This window comes from Nicotiana tabacum, chromosome 22 (genome assembly GCF_000715075.1).
Source record: "Nicotiana tabacum cultivar K326 chromosome 22, ASM71507v2, whole genome shotgun sequence".
NCBI classification, from domain to species: domain Eukaryota; kingdom Viridiplantae; phylum Streptophyta; class Magnoliopsida; order Solanales; family Solanaceae; genus Nicotiana; species Nicotiana tabacum.
The window spans coordinates 148,993,049-149,013,480 of NC_134101.1; the positions used below are offsets into that span (position 1 = coordinate 148,993,049).

The 20,432-nt window shown below is 37.4% G+C and overlaps 1 protein-coding gene across 16 annotated transcripts in view; it reads left to right on the forward strand.

The window, feature by feature from the left end:
• The first annotated feature begins 4,060 nt into the window (after window positions 1-4,060).
• The window catches only part of LOC107820295 (putative protein phosphatase 2C 51), a 60,994-nt gene continuing 44,622 nt past the window's right edge, over window positions 4,061-20,432 (forward strand). For 13 of the 16 annotated variants that reach the window (XR_012704840.1, XR_012704842.1, XR_012704841.1 and 10 more), the window contains exons 1-12: window positions 4,075-4,588; window positions 9,744-9,978; window positions 10,780-10,885; window positions 10,978-11,119; window positions 11,282-11,546; window positions 11,838-12,205; window positions 13,354-13,409; window positions 13,816-13,966; window positions 14,190-14,364; window positions 16,231-16,453; window positions 18,844-19,347; window positions 20,071-20,128. Coding sequence is in view for 12 of the 16 variants with exons in the window: in XM_075243562.1 (XP_075099663.1) it covers window positions 4,312-4,588; window positions 9,744-9,978; window positions 10,780-10,885; window positions 10,978-11,119; window positions 11,282-11,546; window positions 11,838-12,205; window positions 13,354-13,409; window positions 13,816-13,966; window positions 14,190-14,364; window positions 16,231-16,453; window positions 18,844-19,347; window positions 20,071-20,128 (2,560 nt within the window). In the remaining 4 variants the exon portion in view is untranslated. Of the gene's footprint in view, window positions 4,589-9,743; window positions 9,979-10,779; window positions 10,886-10,977; window positions 11,120-11,281; window positions 11,547-11,837; window positions 12,206-13,353; window positions 13,410-13,815; window positions 13,967-14,189; window positions 14,365-16,230; window positions 16,454-18,843; window positions 19,348-20,070; window positions 20,129-20,263; window positions 20,359-20,432 lie in introns of those variants that run through there. The other 3 variants (XM_075243575.1, XM_075243572.1, XM_075243564.1) reach the window with 3 other exon arrangements.

Sequence of the window (20,432 nt, forward strand, 5' to 3'; positions counted from 1 at the left end):
GGACTTAGGAGCGTGTTCGGAAAATTATTTGGAAGTTTATAGTTTAATTAGGCTCGAAATGACTAAAACGAAAATTCAAGTTTGGAAGTTTGACCGGGGAGTTGACTTTTGATATCGGGACCGGAATCCGATTATGGAAATTGGAATAGCTCCATTATATCATTTATGACTTGTGTGCAAAATTTGAGGTCAATCGGACGTGCTTTGATGGGTTTCGACATCGAATGTGGAATTGAGAAGTTCATAAGTTCTTAAGCTTGAATCGACTGGTGATTCGTGTTTTGTCCTTGTTAGGTGTGATTTGAGACCCCGAGTAATTACAGAACTTGTTGGTATAATTAAACGGGATCCTGAATGGCTCGGGTGAGTTTTGGGGTGAGTTTTGAGCAAGTCCTGGCATTTTGGCACTCTGATGTTGTTACAGAATGTTGGAAGTGCGGACCACACAATTTCATATGCTGAGGCACATTTTTGAGTACTGTAGCGGATGAAAAAGTGCAACATGAGATGAAAATGTGCTGACCATAGAGGAATAGTGCGGACCAAACAATTTTGTCTGTTGCCGCACTTCAGGGTGTTCTGCAGGTTTGCTGGTTTTGGAAGCTTATATCTTTTGATCCGCAAGAAATTTGGAGATGATTCAAAAACAAAAGCTGTATCCCTTCGTGTCTAGTTTCCAGAAAGATAAAGAAATCATCATGTAGACATTTGTACAGAAAGGTATGGTCATTTTACTAAATCCTGGTAGGGCAGAAGTTGTTGAAGTGCGGCTGCACAATTTGGATTGCGGCTGCAGGACCTGGGATGTGCGACCGCACTTGAAAATGTGTGGTCAGCACTTTGGAAGGAAGCTTTGGTACTATATAAACAAGGGTTAGGGTATTATTTCACATTTTGGACTTTGGGAGCTCATTTTTACGATTTTTCGTGGGGTTTTTCAAGAAAATCGTCGAGGTAAGTGATTCAAACTAGAATTTGGTTAATATACATGAATATATCTGTGATTTCATCATTTAATTAGTACCTTGAGACGAAAATTTAGAAAAAATTGTAGAGACTTCATAAACTATAAATTGGGGATTTGAAGGTCGAGTTGCGATCGGAATTGGCTAATTTTGGTATGGTTAGACTCGTGAGTGAATGAGTGTTCATATTTCATGACTAAGGATTTGATCTTTATCATTTGGAATTATTTCCTTGGGCTTTATTTGATATATTTGAGTTGCTTTTGGTTAGTTTTGAGCCGTTCGTAGATCGGTACGCGCGATATGGCATTTTCGAAGCATCGCTTGGCTTGCTTGTTATTGGAATTGGCTTGTTCGAGGTAAGTAACTCTTCTAAACTTAATGCTGAGGGTATGAAACCCCGAATTACGTGTTGTGTGACTAGTATTTAGGTGATGCACATGCTAGCTGATGGGTGTCTGGGCGTGCACCCTGTGATTGCGACTCCGTTGTTTTCATGTACTGTATAGTGGTCCTATTGTGTTGATATCTGTATTTTCACCATGTGATAAAGTAACGGAATTGTCAGTCATACTGGATATCATGTTTAGGCTTTATACTAATATTGTTAGGACCCATAATGGTCGTTTATTGTTGTCATCTCACTGATTTTATTGGTATTTCGTACTCAGTCATATTCATGCATTCATATCATTTCTCAGTCTCAACTGTTATTTATTGATACATCATATCATTGTTGTTGGGCTAGTTTCATGACATTATGAGCCCGTGAGTGAGACTGGAGAGATTGATAACTGAGTTAGGCCGAGAGCTTGAGTGAGAGTGATACTATGGGATCGGGCTGCACGCTGCAGCATGATATATTGATTATATTTTATGGGATCAGGCTGCACACCGCAATGATATAGCACTTGGGCTGAATGAGCCCTTCCGAAGTCTGCACACCCCTAGTGAGCGCAGCTGATTATATATTTATATATGGATCGGGTTGCACGCTGCAACGAGCCTTATGGTTGTTTATATATATATGGATCGGGTTGTACGCCGTAATGAGCCTTATGGTTGTTTATATATATATGGATCGGGTTGCACGCTGCAATGAGCCTTATGGCTATACATATGTGGATGGGGTTGCACGCCACAACAAGTATTATATAGTGCTGAGTGATTGAGTGTGCTGAGTATTGAGCGTGGTAAGAGAGAAATGCGAGATGGTGAGATTGAGTTCTCTGAGAGTGTGAGTACATGAGTTTATCACTGGGAGGTATTGCATTTGCCACGCGCACTTGAGATACATGCATAGAGATGCATTTCCTTTTGTTGCCCGGTTTTGGTGACGTTCATGATTTTACTTGTATCTTAATATGTAGGCATAGAGATGTACTTTCATCATGCTATCTAAAAACGAAACATTTACCTGATGAAAGGTTTTTGGGAAAAATTATAGTTTTCAAACTCACTCATATTTTTGACGATTTTGGTAAGGGATTTGGATTTTTACTGATATACTTGAAATGTGAAACTACTTTCGGAAAATTATGAAAAGGTTGAGCATTTTATCTCTGAGCTACTTCTTTATTTAATCATTGTTATGAACTGTTGTTGTTTATTGGTGCAGGACCCGACCCATGTTTCAGCTTGTCACTACATTCAACCTAAGGTTAGATTTGTTACTTACCAAAATATGGGGTCGGTTGTACTGATACTACACTTCTGCACATTGCGTGCAGATGTTGGCTGTTGTTGTTGCTGTGTTCGATGGTTGCTGGATTTGAAGGTGTACCTTGTCCCTGTTGTAGCTGCCTCTTGTTCATAGTAGCCTTAGATTTATATAACCCTATTTATGTACTTTTCAAAACAGAAGATGTATTTACTTCATATCAGCTTTGTAAACTCTATTCTTAGAAATTCATGATTTGTACTACTAATTCTTGGGAAATGTATAAGTTTCAGATAATTTCTTCCTTTAAATTATTTTATTAATTTTATTGGAAATGGATAATTATTAATTGGCTTACCTAGCGGGTTGGTTAGGTGCCATCACGACTAGTTAGATTTTGGATCGTGACAAAAGCTTCCTAGTTGAGAATCATTCTTCCAAATCAGTCCCGAGTAACCTGAAAACTAAAATCGACGGTTCACACAAGTCAGAATACATCATACAGAGCTACTCACGTCCGTAAACTACCGACTGAAGTGCAAATGCTCAAAACGACCGGTCGGGTCGTTATAGACAACTACAGTTAGTCCGCTCTATAACAATATCCCTATATAACAACCATTCATTATAAAAGTTAAGTTTTCCTCAACTTCGATTTTTAAGTTATATTGTACCTCTCAATAATAAATTTTTAGCTATAACAACAATATTCATATTTATAGTTGAACGTTCTTTGTAAAATTACCCCTCTATAACGGGTATATTAATTCTTTAAGATTAATAATAATAATTTTAAAAATATGCACACAATCAGTTTCTTTGAACAAAGTTTCTATCGTGCATAAGACATAAGATTTGAAGATTTACATATGACATATATTTTATTGAATACCTTGTTGCTGAAAATTTGGACACGAATCTTTGCAAATTAAAGCGTTATATCAGTAGTAAGAGAATGAAATCTATGAAACAACTACAATACAAAATTCTTCCATCAATCTTGAAATATTTTTTTTTCTAGTAGCTTTAAAGTGTGTGCGTTAGAGTTTAAATCCTTGTACGTTTAGTTCTAAATTTATTGATATTGTATTAGCTTTCTTCAATATTTACCTAGTGAAATATACATATATTTTAAGATCTTAAATTTGAATAATTTTTTCATCTTTTATATGTAACATTAAAAAAAATTAATTTTTGAATAACTTTTATTTATAACCCGAAAAAAATATTTAAACGTCAATGTTGTTATATTATAAAAACCAAAAAATTATAGGAACAAATGATGATGTTATAGAGAGGTTTGACTGTATATATACCCGCGATACAAGTGGTATCATTAAAGAAGTTAAATAAATTTTAGGATTTATAATATTAGTACTTTTTAAATTTGTAAATAATTCACATAAAGTTCTACCTATTTGATGCTTCAAACTCCGAGCTTTTATTTCCGGAAATAGTTTCCATTAGATGGAGGGATTACTTTTCGGTTGCAGTCCGTGCACAGAGCCGACGTATTTTGATTATGTGAAATAACCCGCAAGACCCACATCCTTATAAAGCATCGTCTGTTCAAATTCACCGCGCGAATCTTGTTCTCTTACTCTCACTCCTCTCAATTTCTCTCAATACCATGAAACTCCTCTTCTTCAATTTCAATTTCTATATGAACAGAAACCAGAAAACAGAATGAATTTATGCAAATTTCTCGCCTTCGTGTTGGGGTTTGTTCTTTGCGTGAGTACTTGTACTTCCGGAGAATCGTCGACATGTTTGACGGTGTATAAAGAAGGCGGTGCACCTGCCGTATTTCAATCTCCAAAATGCCCTCGCTGGAAGCTTCCAGATCATGGTTCCGAATCCAAATCGCCGAATGTGAGGTGCCAAACAGCCTTGCATCAAGGTCGCCGCAAGTCTCAAGAAGATCGAATTCTCTGTGCACTCGATATTCGCATCCCTTTCCCCGGTAAATTTTTTTTTTCAACTTCTACCCTCATCATGTGAAATATGTGAAATGTTACTCTATTCTGATCTAAAAGTATGTGTTTGGATCCAGGTAGACACTTTGAAACTATTACATTAGTTTTTATTATTGTTATCTTTTGATAATTTAGCAAGTACCTTGACTTCTATAATTCTATTATATGAATCCAATTTTTAATTTGATAATGACATAAGAAGTAAGAACCTATACTTGAAAACCTTACTTATTTTCATGTTAGGGCGTGTTTGGTATGATGAAGCTCATTTTCTATTTGCTGGTGTTTAAGTTACCAGAAGGAAAATATTTTCCATCAAAAGAGGGAATATGACTTCCCTCACTTATGTGCAAAAGTCATTTTCAGTACAGCTACCTCAATTTTTAACTTCACATTACTTGCTTTAACTAACATTTAAGACATTATTATTACTCTTCAATACTCGATTTATTAATAATACCATTAATCCTTAATATATGGAGTACTATTTTTTTTGAAAATATATTTTTCACTCATAAGCTAAACACCGGAAAACATTTTCCATGAGAAAGTTCTTTCGCAGTACCAAAGACCAGGGGCGGCTCAAGAAGATTGGTGGCCTAAAGCCAATTTTTAATCCGGGGCCTTTCAGAAGAAAAAAAAATAATTCATCTATATTTTTAATTGAAGTCTATTTTTCAAGCTTTTTAAGATGTAAAATTGTTGATAGTTTCTTTTTATAAATAATTTAATCTCTCATAAGATATTTTTGATCTTAGATAATAGAACCAAATTCAAAAAGTTGATAACTTGATATCAAAATAATTTTTGATGTTCTAATATACTTGTTGAACACTTGAAACCTAAGGGGAAAAAGGGAAAAAAGAATGCGAATATAGTTTTATTCAACGGTACTCTTCAACTCTTATTTTTTATAGAAAAAATAAAACTCTTTTCTTTCTACAAAGAACAATACAACAACAACCCAGTAAAATCCCCACTAGTGGGGTCTGAGTTTCTATAATGAACAACTTTTAATTGGAGAAAGCGAATCACTCCCCCTGAACCCTTATCGCGAATATAGAACTTTTTATTATTTAAATTTTACGATTAACATAATTAGTGAAGTACATTTCTCACTAAAAAAAGTGTAATAAACTTTTAGAATCCATTTTTTGGTATCTTCAATAGTCCAAGTCTTATTTTTTATCTTTACCTTTTATAAAATGTTTTACTTTTTTATTTTAAAATACCGAATATATTTAGACCCTACCTCTAAAGATTACTGTGAGATGTATATGATCCAACTTACTTAATTAATTAGATATATTGGGTTCGAGTCTTGTGGTTAAACAAATTCTGTTAAAATGTGTTATCTCTTTTACTAGGCCTTATGTGGTACGAATCTAGATTAGCCGGGATCTCAATACAAATACGAGTAGAAAACAAAAAGAAAAATTTGGGGTCCTAAAGCCTTTGCTTTAGTGGCTTGACCCTTGGGCCGCCCCTGCCAAAGACACTCTTATTTTGTATCCATTATTCCAGTTAAGTATTGAAAGAAAACTGGTAAAGTGGAGAAAGGATACCCGGAAAAGCTTTTATGTGTTAATTATCAAGAAAATGAAAGCCTCTTATGTGTCTTATCGAACTTCAAATGGAAATTGCGGGTTGGTTGCAGCTTGGTGGAGAAGAACTTGCATTCACTTCACTAGATTAATTATTAGAGATAAACAAGAGGTTTTTTTATGAGCGTGTAGCTGATGTCAAAATCTGATTCTATCCTTGACGTGGAATTCTAGTTTTTTTGTCCTTTCGATTTGATTGACTGAATTTGACGCCACTGTTATTAAAAGAATATTTGAAAATATTAAATATTTAGTGTTCCTTCCACTTCAAATTGAATGTCCACCATTCATTTTTGGTGTGTTCCATGATAATGTCTGGCTTATTGGGAAACGAACTTTTCACGCATATAGTACTCATATAGAGTTACACACCTACTTTTACCTTGTTAAATACAATTTTATCTCTACTATATTTAAGAAAACTAAAGCACTTACATTTTACCCACATTTATGCGGGGACAGTTGACTACTGAAGCCATTCACATTGTGAGGAGATTGGTGGAGCAGTATAGGGCGATGAAGAAGGACTTGCATATGGTGTTCATTGACCTAGAGAAAGCCTATGACGAAGTCCCATCAGAGAGGTTCTATTGAGATGTTTGGAGGCTAAAGAAGTGCCTGTAACGTATATTAGAGTGATCCAGGACATGTATGATGGAGCTAAGACAAGACACGGGTTAGGACAACAGAAGGAGACTCTGAATACTTCCCGGTTTAGATGGGGTTGCATCAGGGATCAATACTTAGCCCGTTTTTGTTTAACTTGGCAATGAACGCATTGACGCGATATATTCAAGGGGAGGTGCCTTGGTGCATGTTATTTGCAGATGACATAGTCCTGATTGATGAGATGCGAGGTGGTGTTAACGAGAGGCTGGAGGTCTGGAGACATACCCTCGAGTCTAAGGGTTTCAAGTTGAGCAAGACCAAGACATAATACTTGGAGTGCAAGTTCAGCGGTGTTACCCAGGAGGCGGATGAGGATGTGAGGCTTGATACGTAAGTTATTCCAAGGAGAGAGAGTTTCAAGTATCTGCGGTCTATAATTCAGAATGATGGGGAGATTAATAAGTATGTCACACATTGTATCAGAGCAGGATGGATGAAGTGGAGGCTCGCTTTCGGTGTCTTGTGCGATAAGAATATGCCGTTGAGACTTAAGGGTAAGTTCTACAAGGTAGTGGTTAGACTGACTGTGTTGTATGGGGAAGAGTGCTGGCGAGTCAAGAACTCCCATGTCCAGCAGATGAAAATAGCTGAAATGAGAATGTTGAGATGAATGTCTGGGCATACTAGGTTAGATAGAATCATGAATGAAGTTATTCGGGACAAGGTGGGAATGGCCCCTGTGGAGGAAAAAATGCGAGAGGTGAGGCTGAGATGGTTCGGACATGTTAAAAGGAGAAGCACAGATTCAGGAGGTGTGAGAGGTTGGCCTTGGGGGATAAGAAGAAAGGTAGAGGTAGGCCAAAGAAGACTTGGGGAGAGGTGATCAGGCGGGACATGACGCAGTTTGAGCTAACCGAGGACATGACCCTATATAGGAGAGTGTGGAGGTTGAGGATTAGGCTAGACGGTTAGTAAGTAGTCGTGCGTTTACCCTTGTCTTCATTAGTTCGATAGTATTAGTTTTAGTGTAGTACCCTTTTTATCCGTAGTTTGCTATTATCGCTTATCTTGTTTTGTTATTACCAGTGTTGTGAAAAGCGCTCACTTTAACGCTTTAAGCGTGAAGCGAAGCGAGGTGGCCACTGTGTCGCTTCTGTAGGTTGAAGCGTCCGCTTTTGCGAAAAAAGCGAGAAGCGCTAGCGAAGCGAGAAGCGACGGAAGTGCTCGCTTCTGTCTTTTAGGTCACTAACAAATAAAAAAGCTCAGTCAGTTTTTACATAATCAGCGAGCAGTAGAGCAAACAACCACTAGGGTTTCAATTTTCAAGCCCAAGAATGTTTTCTTCTTCTTCTCCTTTCAATGCTTAAAATAGCTGCTGCTGATTTTTTTTTCCCCATCAGTTCTTCTTCTTTTTCTCATTCTCTTCTTCTTCTTCTTTTTATTTTCGTTTCAGTCCTTAAAATTGCAGCGAAATGTTGCCAAATTTTTTCTTCTTCAGTTCTTCATCTTTTGTCCTTAGTCTCACTGCCAATTTTTTAGTATTGGCAGTTACATTTTTTGTATGTAGTTACATGTGTAATATTTGTTGTCTATGCAATATTTATTTTATTATTTCTTTTAATTCCGCGTCACTTCAAAAAAGCGAGCGCTTCGCTTCTCGCTTCACGCTTTAAGCGAAAAGAGGCTTATCGCTTTTGCTTGCTTCACGCTCACAATACTGGTTATTACTTGCCATCAGTATTTCCTTAATTTGCTATTAGTACTTCTTTCATATTCTCTGTTGCTATCTTGGATTTAGTCTTCTAAATATATTGTCTTGCTATTACTTGCTATTGCTACCTCTTTCATATTCTCTATTGCTATGTTCGATTTAGTTTTCTAAATATATTGTCTTGCTATTACTTGCTATTAGTGCTTCTTCCATCTTCTTTAGCCGAGGGTCTATCGGAAACAGTCTCTCTACTCTTCTAGGGTAGGGGTAAGGCTACGTGCATCCTACCCTCCCCAGACCTTACTTGTGCGATTACACAGGGCTGTTGTTGTTGTTGCTGCCCCTAAAAATGTAAAGTTTCCACACATGGTAGAAAATCATATGAAAACATTTGATATGTGAATATGTGGAGCAACATGGTGTTTGTTTAGTATTGAAGAATGGAGTACAAAAAGGTTTTATTGAGAAGACTAAATGTTGATCATGCTAGAAGAAATAATGCAAAAAGAAACTAAGTGGGCGTTTGGACATAAGAATTGTAAAATTTCGAAAAAAGTGAAATGTTTTTTCAAGTGAAAATGATATTTGAAAATTAGAGTTGTATTTGGACATGAATATAATTTTGGGTTGTTTTTGGATTTTTGTGAACGATCTGAGTGAAAATTTTGAAAAATAACCCTTTGGAGTTTTTCAAATTTTCGAAAAATTCCAAAATTCATCTTCAAGTGAAAATTGGAAATTTTATGGCTAAACACTGATTTCGAAAAAAGTGAAATTTTTTCGAAAAAAAGTGAAAAAATTTTCATGGCCAAACGGGCTCTAAATGTGGATGTGATGCAAATTTTTTAAAGTTAATTATAGTTGAAAAGATAAAAAACATCCTTCTTGAACAAAAAGTAAAAATTATTTTGGTATGGACCAAAAAAGAGAAGTGGACTTTCTATTTGATGAATTCAGTAAATCAGAGATATTTAGAACTATTACAGTTATTAAGCATAGATATGGTATGTTTTTGAGCTTAACACAACCTCTTGGTTGGAAGTGGAGGGTGCTCACCACTAGAGCAACCCTACCCAGCAGTACCAACTCCATATAGCTGTATCAGACTCAAACCCTAACCTATTGTAAGACCCCATCTTACTTACCATGGTGGGTGCACATACAGTCTTACTTGTCCTTGTGTTGCACTGTTGTCTCTAAATTATCTTTATGGTGCAGGTGTTAAAGGTATTACTGAGGTTACAGTTGGTGTTGTCGCAGTTTTTGATGGTCATAATGGTGCTGAAGCAAGTGAAATGGCATCAAAGCTATTACTGCAGTATTTCACGCTGCACACATTTTTTCTTCTTGATGCAACATTTTCAGTTCTTTCAAGGAAAATGATTGGACTCTTGCCAAATGAAAGAAGACAGAGTACTCTGAACTGGAATCCGGATGAATTGAACTTGGGGAGGTGTCTCCTACTCTCTGTTCCTTCTCGTCGTCCTCTTGAAATAGTAAATGTTTTAAAAAATAATTAAACTAACTCCTACAAGTTCTGATAACAAAAACAATGAAATTGTTGTTTGTTTGGCAACATGCCATTAAGTTCCCTTTCTTTATGCTAACACATGCTAAACAACAAACATACTTTTAAGCTATGTTGCGCGGACTCTCCAAAATGCTGCCGCATCCGTGTCGGATCCTCCAAAAATACACCACTTTTGAAGGATCCGACACGTATCCGGCGATATTTTCGGAGTCGGAGCAACATAGCTTTTAAGAATTGCTAAGGACTCCCCTCTCTTTCCCACTACTCTAAAGAAAACCCACAGAAAGGAAAAGCACAAAAAGGTAGGGCATCATGTCTTTTTTTAAATATATTCAAGGCTTACACTAAGATGAGCAAAAGTTCCTGATTCCTTTTATGGTGTCTCTTGAAGGCTATCACATCATTGATAGTTTACACCTATATACAGGAACAGTGAGAGTAGATTCCCGTCCTTGCTTAGATCCTCAATATTACTATGTCAAGGGGAAGAATATATTTATTATATATATGTATCTTTAACTGCAAGCGAAAGTGATTCTGTAAAATGATAAATAAGCTACAGTCTACTTATAAAAGAATGATATCTTTGGCTACAGTCTACTTTTTGATTTGATTTGCTATTACAGGGTGTCATCTATCTGTATTCACTTATCTAATAGCATTTCTTATTGTCCAAAAAAATTTACATGATGTAAATATCCAAGGAAAAATGTCATTATGTAGGTTCAAGCTGACTGTGTCTTCAATCATTGATCGATCTTTTCACTTGGAAATATTGAGGGAAGCATTGCTAAGGGCAATTGATGATATTGATTCTGCATTTTCAAGGGTAACCTCTCAAGTGGCATCTTTTTCGTCAGGCCAATCAGACTTAAATCTTTGTTATGCATTGTCTTAATATTAACTTGTCTGCTTCTGAAGGATGCATTTAGACACAATTTTGATTCTGGCTCTACCGCCACAGTTATACTTATGGCAGAAAATCAAATTTTAGTTGCAAATATCGGAGATTCAAAGGCATTTTTATGTTCTGAAGAATATAAATCTCAAGAAGAGGCTAAAGGTCAGAAGTTCTCCCCTTTGGGCTCTATGTCAAGTAACAATCTTCATGGTGTAGAATCATATTTGTAATGTCTTTATCAAATAACATTTTTATATAATGTATGAGTTGCTTTTACATGAACAGTTCGAAGAGATGTTTATTTCAATTCTCTTTTGGTTACAGCTAATTTATTGAGGTTATATAGGCAAACAAGAGGCTTTGGGGTTTTCGAACCTGTGAAGAACTTCAATAGCTTCAAGTTGGCAGCTTCTGACCAGTGGCCTTTTCTGATTTCCAAGGAATTGACTAGAGACCACCACCCAGATAGGGATGACGAGAGGTCTCGAGTGGAGACTGCAGGAGGACATGTCTCTGAATGGAGTGGCGTAGCTAGGGTTAATGGTCAATTGGCTGTTTCAAGAGCAATAGGTGATGTGTCTTTTAAAAGGTAAGGTTCACATTATGCTGGAGGATTTCTATACTAATATGTCATTCCCCACGTTGCTTTATTTGCAGATTTAACTTGTGGACTTGGACGCATGCATTAATTTTTGTGCATCTTAATTGGTGAACTTGGATGCATGCTTTGAGTCGTGTGTGTTTTCAACTTTTGAACTAGAAGACACGCATTAATTCATCTGCTTAATTTTCCTGCAGTGCTAGTAAAATCTTTGGAAATTTCAAAAGACTTTTATTTTAACCTGAGAAATGACTTATCAACAACTTAATGTGTTATCAGTTATGGCGTTATATCCGCACCTGAGGTCACTGATTGGCAACCTTTGACAGCCAATGACAGCTATTTGGTGGCTGCTTCTGATGGCGTTTTTGAAAAGCTTAGCTCACAGGATATTTGTGACATATTGTGGAATTTACATGCTGATTTCACTGTGCGATCGGAACTCACTTATTCATGTTCATATTCCTTAGCTGATTGCATAGTAAATGCTGCTTTTGAAAAGGGAAGTATGGACAACATGGCAGCTGTTGTCCTTCCATTTAGATTGAATGATTCACTGCAAAGGTTGGCGAAGAAAACACATGCAGGAATGAGAAAATTCGATTGCTCATCTTCAGGGGATAGCAATTATATTTCTCAACATTCAGGTAAAATTGAGTGCTCTTCCGCTTTTTACTCACGACACCTCAAATGGCTATGAGATAGAAACAGGAAATTAGGGAATAGACAACTAAGTTGCTCCGATACGGCAGTTTAGGTGGTGCAGTGGGTATGGGATCCGTACCGGATTTGGTCAAACAATTTTGGGTACTTTGACCACGACAAACGAAAAAATTCGAGACGAGGTACAATTTGATTCCCGAAATCAGAATCAAAACTAGGGTAAATTTGAAGAAAATAGCATATCTTATCTAAGAGATCAATCCTTTACTTATCTACAACTTGATAATAAAAAAAAAATCCACACTTGACAAGCTATACGTAAGTATTCCACAACACTTCTCATAATTTAGAGACATTTTTATATATATATTTTTTGAAATAGTTTTAGCCAAATCCCTACCCCCGTATCCGTACTTGGATCCGTATCCCCTAATCTTAAAATTTACATCTAGAAGGATCCGACCTCTAGATCCGCACCCGTGTCGGACACCCGCACCCGTGTCGGACATCCGCACCCGTGTCCGAGCAACTTAGATAGACAATGGAGTTTAGAAGTTTGTGAAGCAATGTATAACAGATAAAAGAGAGTTCTATCGTGGCAGTGAGTTTTGAAAAGCGGGACTCATGCATTGGGTTATATTTTCAAAATTTAATTCTGCAGTTGATAATTTTCTGAAATTTGAGTTCTGTCTTCTCTCTGCATGTCCGTTGTATTGGTTTCTGAAGGATCATACTCAGACACGCCCTTTATTTAATGCAGGAGCTCCACCGTTGATTTAGCTTTGATTGTTAACCCCATCCTTTGGAGTAAAATGACTTTACTTTACAAATATTATATTGCAGTATGTTCTTTAATGTTGTAATTTGAGCTGCAAATTTTGCTTAACTGAAACTCAGTTAGCCATTTCATTTTTTGGAATCACCCTTTATCAGCTGTATTCCTGACTTGATTGTAGATTTCCTTGGTGCACAATTCTTACGAGATGAATAGTATTTTAGAACTCCAATTTCTTATTGTCGTGTATTTATGTAGCGGCATCCTTTTTCTTGTCAAGATTATGATCCTTCAGATCGTCATTTCCTAGTGTGGTTCTTGGACCTAGCTCATCTTATTTTCATTTATGATTAACAGTGCTTACTGAGGAGGAGCATGGTCATCCTCTTGTTTCCAATTTTGGCAGATTATTGGTAAGACCGAAAACAACTGGGTTGATCTTTTTATTTACTAATGCATCCTCTTTGATCTTGGGGCTGGGAACTGAGGATACTTGTGTATGATTTGATGCATTCGCTTCTTTTTTATGACATAGCATTATAGTTTGCTTGTTGAGGGCCTTGAGGCTGGGTGGGGATTTCCGGGCAGTCTGCTAATTCAGCAATCAATAGTTCAACTTAATGGTGTGCGGAGTGTGAAATCTTCGTCAATGGGGTGAAAGAGCAGGGGAAGGGCATGGGTAGGAGATCTGCTGTGACCGTAGGGGCATTTTTTCATGTAAAATTCACTGTAGCATTAAACAAATTCGTGATCTGCAAGCATTTCTTGGCTCATATAAAAGGATGCTAATAGCTACATGACTTCTTCTACTCGTCTCAGATTGAAGGAAAACACAGCAATTATGGATGTTTCTATCTATCTGAGAACCTCGATGTTAATGATGAGTATACATTCTGGGTTCAGAAGGACGTCCATGAGTATGAACATGAGCTCCTTCATGCTTTACCTGATAGCATTGGTCAGAATCCAGGTAAGCAGTGAAGTTCCTGCGCTTTCATCATGTGGTTGTTTCTCCTGTGTGAATCTGTATGAAAACTGCTTTGTTCTTTTGACATTTACACATCATTTAGCCCCTCTTCTTTTAAGTGCAGTTTGGCTCTTCACTTTTCTGAAGACTGCATCTGAAGTCCGCTATCAGTAAAGCTGCTTATGCACCACAATAACTAATTTTCCAGTTGCCTTGTTTAATGTAGGTGGAGCTTTGGATTTATATAATGATCAGCACATGTGTGTTCATTTTGGGATGAACTTTAGTGAGAACAAGGACCAGTGCATTAATCCTGAAGGCTTTGCTAGGTTCCTTGGTTTGCTCGAATCTATTCCGTTCAATGATAGCAGTACAAATGATCATGCCAGAGTAGATTCAAGGTACTTTTCAGCAAATCGTTTTGGTTCATGTTGCATTCACTATATACAACAATAACATACCCAGTATTATCCCACGCCGTGGGGTCTGGGGAGGGTAGTGTGTACGTAGACCTTACCCCTACCTTGTGAGGATAGAGAGGCTGTTTCCAATAGACCCTCGACTCAGGAAAGCATATGCACCACATTAATGAAAATATAGACAAGAAGGGACAGTACCAAAAAGCCATATAAATGCAGAATAAAAACAACAAGATAGTAAGGTGATCAACAATGAAAGAAAACAACAGAAACCTACTACCAACAGAAAGCGAGGCTGCGTGCCAATACTACTGTTATGAACACTTTAGACTACTTACTCTACTACCCTAATCCTCGACCTCCATACCTTCCTATCAAGGGTCTTGTCCTCGGTTAGCTGAAGCTGTGCCATGTCTTGCCTAATCACCTCTCTCCACCTCTACCTCTCCGTAGGCCCTCCAATGTCAACCTCTCACACCTCCTCACCGGGGCGTCTGCGCTCCTCCTCCTCACATGACCAAACCACCTAAGACGCGCTTCCCCCATCTTGTCCTCAATAGGGGCCACACCCACCTTGTCGCGAATAACCTCATTTCTGATCCTATCTAACTTGGTGTGCCCGCACATCCATCTCAACATCCTCATCTCTGCTACCTTCATCTTCTGGACATGAGCAATCCTGATTGGCCAACACTCAACCCCATACAACATCGTTGGTCTGACCACTACTCTGTAGAACTTACCCTTAAGTTTCGGTGGCACCTTCTTGTCACACAAAACACCAGAAGCGAGTCAACATTTAAGGTACTTAAAACTCCCTCTCCTAAGGATGACCTGTGAGTCCAGCCTCACCTCCCCTTCCCCTCCTTGAGTCTCGTCACTAAAGTTACACTCCAAGTATTCTGTCTTGGTCCTACTCAACTTGAAACCTTTAGATTCTAGGGTCTGCCTCCATACTTCTAATTGCGCGTTCACACCAGTCTCGTGTCTCGTCAATCAATGTAATATCATCTGCAAATAACATGCACCACGGTTCCTCCCCTTGGATGTGGCGCGTCAGTACGTCTATCACCAGAGCTAACAAAAAAGGGCTGAGTGCCGACACCTGATGCAACCCCTTCATAAGCGGAAAATGGTCTGAGTCCCCACCCACCGTCCTCACTTGGGTCTTTACTCCATCATACATGTCCTTAATCAACCTAACGTAGGCAACATGTACACCTCTAGCCTCCAAACATCTCCACAAAACCTCCTTATAAACTGATATGCAGATATATTAGTCTCTGTTTGAATTGGACTGCAAGCAGGATAAACTACGTGTGTTGCTCCTTATGACACAAAATGGACCCGGAATGACTAGCATATTCTATTCGAGTGGACCGACTGTTGTTTTGCTTGATCAGTAACTATCTCATGTATCACCTTCAAATGATAATATATGTGATTTCACAGAGAATTTTACTTGGATTGATTGGAAATAAACTTATGCTTGTACTCTCTCACATGCTAAAATAGTTGTCATGGGTTTTTCTTATTATACTTCTTCTATTTCCACCTGTAGAACATATGGCTTCTTTATCACCTGCTTCAGTCTTTTTTCTTGATGGCTTGTTGACCAATGTGTTTTCATCCTACTATCCTTCCTAAGCTGTATGTGCAGGTTCTATACTTTTTTTCTGTATGTTTTTTGTTCCTTATGATAAGTGCTTGATCTGTATCTTTCTTTTTATGTCAAATTAATTTTATATCATTAGGTACATTCTAAAGAAGAAATATGTTTTTTGTTCCTTATGATAAGTGCTTGATCTGTATCTTTCTTTTTATGTCAAATTAATTTTATATCATTAGGTACATTCTAAAGAAGAAATATGATCGTGGATCATATGGTGAAGTTTGGCTAGCTTTTTACTGGAATTGTTCTCATGTCGTCAAGTCTTCAAAAAGTAACAATTTCTCAGCTAATATTACGGAGAGAGGGGCGAATAATGAAAGAAGGAAGGATTCATCATCTGCTGATGCCTGTGATGATGGCCCTTCTGAAGGAAGCATGTTCATTTTGAAGCGTATCATGGTAATGTTGCTATCCTGGTGTTGAATCTTCAGAGTATTTCTTAGAATTGGTTTTGCTGTATCGTGCTGGTTACCTCTTTTATCCTTTACCTAATGACGGTTGATAGCATCAGAACTTTATCAAAGGTGATATTCATGTCGATTTGGTACAACGAAATTCGCATTTGAACTTATTTTTCCCTTGTATCCCCCTTCCCCTCTTTAACATTTCAGGTAACTGACCTTCACAAGCTCTTTTTTCCCGTTTGTTCAAGAACAATGCTTTATGGATGACTCGATAGATGATAGTCTTTGTGAAGTCAAGACCAAATGTTTTAACTTAGTTAATGTTTCAATCTTCGTTCTGGTTTATCATTTCAAGCTGTATACTCGACCATGGTACAATGTCTGCAAGAAGTGCTTAACCTGTTTGCGTGTTTTTCTTGTCTCCTCCATCCCCCGGGGTATATGCAGTTTGCTCTTCGTTTCTAAGAAACTGTGCTCACCACGATTGTTGATTCAGTGGACAGAATTCAAGGTGTGTTTGAGATTTTAAATGAGTAATAGCCGCTTGTTGGGGCAGTATCGACCTAGGTGGATTTTGGATTAAAGAGTAGGTTTAATTTGGTAGGTTTTGGTTTCAGAAAACAATGTGTATTTGTGTTTGGATTTGGAAGATTTGGTTAGGAGAATAGTTAAAGAAGCTGCTTTAATGATATAAGCTCATATGTGGCTAGAGTTGTGGCTTGGTGTTCAACTTTCACACTTGATTTTGCCAACATATATTGCTTCTTTCCTTTTCAAGTAATCGATTATCTCCAAACAAGTTGCGCTATCCGAAGGTGGATAGTCTGTATCAGAATACCCAATAATCTATGCATGTCCTCTGTCCTGGTATAACAGTTCTTGTCCAGGAGACCTCTTATAATATACTTTAGAATACGGATTACAGCATTCTAATGACTTTCACAAGGTGAGAAATTAACTAACCACACTAACTAGAATGAGATATTGGATCGCGTAACCGTAAGATAATTAGATTTGCCTGTAGGTCTGTGATATTGACATGCGTCTTATATAGGCTTCCTTTTCTAGGAACAAGTTTAGCATTTAGATCTATAAGGGTATCATTAGTTTCTTACTGCAGCATACCAGTTTCTTTCGGCATATCCAATTTATGTTTTCCTTGGAAACCAACATGTGAACCAATAATACTACTGCTTGATTGTGCAACTTTGGTGCCTCCGGAGTATTTCAGTTTCTACGAGTCTTCTTGGTCTGGAGTTGTCCAATGAGATGTCTATGTTGAATGGTAATTTCATAATTCTCACATGTTATAACAATGTTATTAACACAAACAATTAAGAAAATACAATTGCTAATACTGAATGATCTTCCTCACTTTGAAGCATGCCAAATTGCCGGACAATAGAACTAAATCGGCCAACCATACTCTTCAAAATATTTGAGGCTATATAGGGATTGACGTAGTCGACACACTAACCCAAACTCTCCATGAGTGACAAACCTGTGGTATAAACTTCCTCTTCATGCAAAATAAATAAATAAGTGAATAAATAAAATAGATAACATGCAAAAGAAATAAATAAATGAATAAATAAAATAGATACATGGCTTTTGTCCAGCATTTACAAGCTTATCCGCGTCCTAATTGGCAGGAGCTAGGTTTTCCATCTCTTCTAAACTTACCCTGGTCTTCGGCCTTTGCTGTATGAGACAAAAACTTGTCCGGTACGGTTCAAAGGTGAAGTCCCACCCAACAATAAGATTGCGACGTAGGTCAACTAGCACAAAAAAGATACAGTTCACTGTATCCCACAAGTGAATCGAAAGTTGGATTACATTGGATCTCACCAAATTGTTCCATCTATCCTTCTGAGGGGAAGCTTGGTTTCAAACCTCGGTTCTAACAGGAGGACTACATCATGGTAATGTGCCTTGGATGATCCACATCTCAGATTCTTTAGAAGAAATATGGCGTCGTGATTCTAGCAACAATATGCTTTTCATATTCCAAATCTTGAAGTCCAACGGGAGAAATCCTTGAAGTGGAAATCCATAAAAAAGCACCACCACTAATGTTGAACAACTTTGCGATCTAAGCATCTGTTTCCAAATTTCTCTAATATTTTCTCAGAACCTTGCTATGGTGTATAGCATGTGGTGATCTTTTCTATCAGACCTTTAGGCTTCTTTTCTTATGCCTTTCTTGCACCTTGATTTTTAAGTTGTTTTCCTTTTGTTTTTTCTGGCTAGCTGTACATCCTGATTTTAAGAACTTTTGCTTTTGTTTTGGTTAGTGTACACCTAGATTAGCATGAGACTGGTATTCAGTTCTGCTGTATTGTTATCGAAGCATTTATGTTGATTAAGGTTTGCCACTGCTAACAGGTGGAGAAAGGCACCTCTGTCTATTTAAGTGGGCTACGGGAGAAATATTTTGGTGAAATTTTCTTGAATGCTTATACTGTTCTTGGAGGTTCATTGCAAGCTGAAGAATCAAATTCCCTCCTGTTAAATATACGACCAGATTTTCATGTTCCTGTGGAAAGAAATGCCGCAGTGGATCTAGGGATCCAGGGCTCCTTGAAGTTCGATAAAGTATATGGTAAAAAGAAGGAAACGCTGAGAGCTGCCCCTGAGGAGGGTCTTAATCACATTGCCAGATATGTCGAGTCTTTTGAGTCTCGATCCAATGATATATGGCTTGTGTTTCGCCATGAAGGGATATCCTTATCAAAGTTTCTCTATACCGCTGAAGAAGTGATAAATAATTCGGAGGAAGGAAATGAAAATGTAAAGCATATTCAGATATTGCATCCTTCAAAATGGTGGAAATGGTTGAAAACAACAGAAGCAGGGCAAGAGGAAATGCGTGATCTGATTTGGCAATTGGTATTTCCTTGATGTGCTATTCCAATCCTTCTTTTTATCATTTTTTCCTCTCTGCATTAAATAATTGTTGAGATGTTGTTCCTTATGTTCTAGTAGCTTTTTTCATCCTTACTTTGGCGTAGTTGTTAATAAGATCTTCCATTTGACATTTTCTAGATGATGGTATATGCAGCTATAGTGCTATATTCTACTGTAGATAGTTAATCTTTTTCTGTTCCTTATGGATTATAGTCAGGAGCTTGCTGGAAATTTTTGGGATTTCCTATGTTGAGGTGGCTGCAACCCAAGTGCCAGACTGCTTGCAAAAACATTTTTTCTGTTGATTGCCACATTGTCAATCATAACGTCCCAAAATGTTCTTATTTCCACTATCATCTGCAAGTTTAATCTAAAGTGCTAAACATTCTTGCAAAAACATTGTTCAGTTGATTGCCACATCGCCAGTCTAAAATGTTCTTGTTTCCAATGTCATCTTCTGCAGGTTTAATCATCTAGAATTAGTCATGTAGTAATGAAAGCTGGGGTTTTGCCTTGCGGGAATTTTCACATTTCATATGAAAGTAACTACTACTAATAATCGGAATATCATGTTTTTGATTACTTTGCTTGCGCCATAACTATTTTCTTATTTGAAAGGCTCCTCCAAGTATCTTATTCCATCCTGATGAATGATCTTCCATTTCCTCATGAAGCTATTCATTTCAATATTTCTGTTCTATGCAGTTGATGGCACTTAAATCTTGTCATGATCGTAATATCACCCATAGAGATATAAAACCCGGTAAGAGTTTTTCATTACATGCACTTCTGTAATTTTTTATAGCTAATTTCTCTCTAAAAGAAAAGATATTGTCACTTTTGTCTTTGTGGTAGCTATCTGTTATACTAAGCTGTTTGCTTGGACTGTCCTGAATAGACTAAGAGACTGCATGCCAAGAGTCCTATGTGTAGTACTCACAGTTTACTGTGGAAAGGGGTCTTACTTCTGCTCTGTTACTGTTGATTAGCATGATACAAGGAGACTTGATTAAGGAGTGTTAATTAGCATGATTTCAGGAGATTTGATTATATTTAGGAGATCTGAT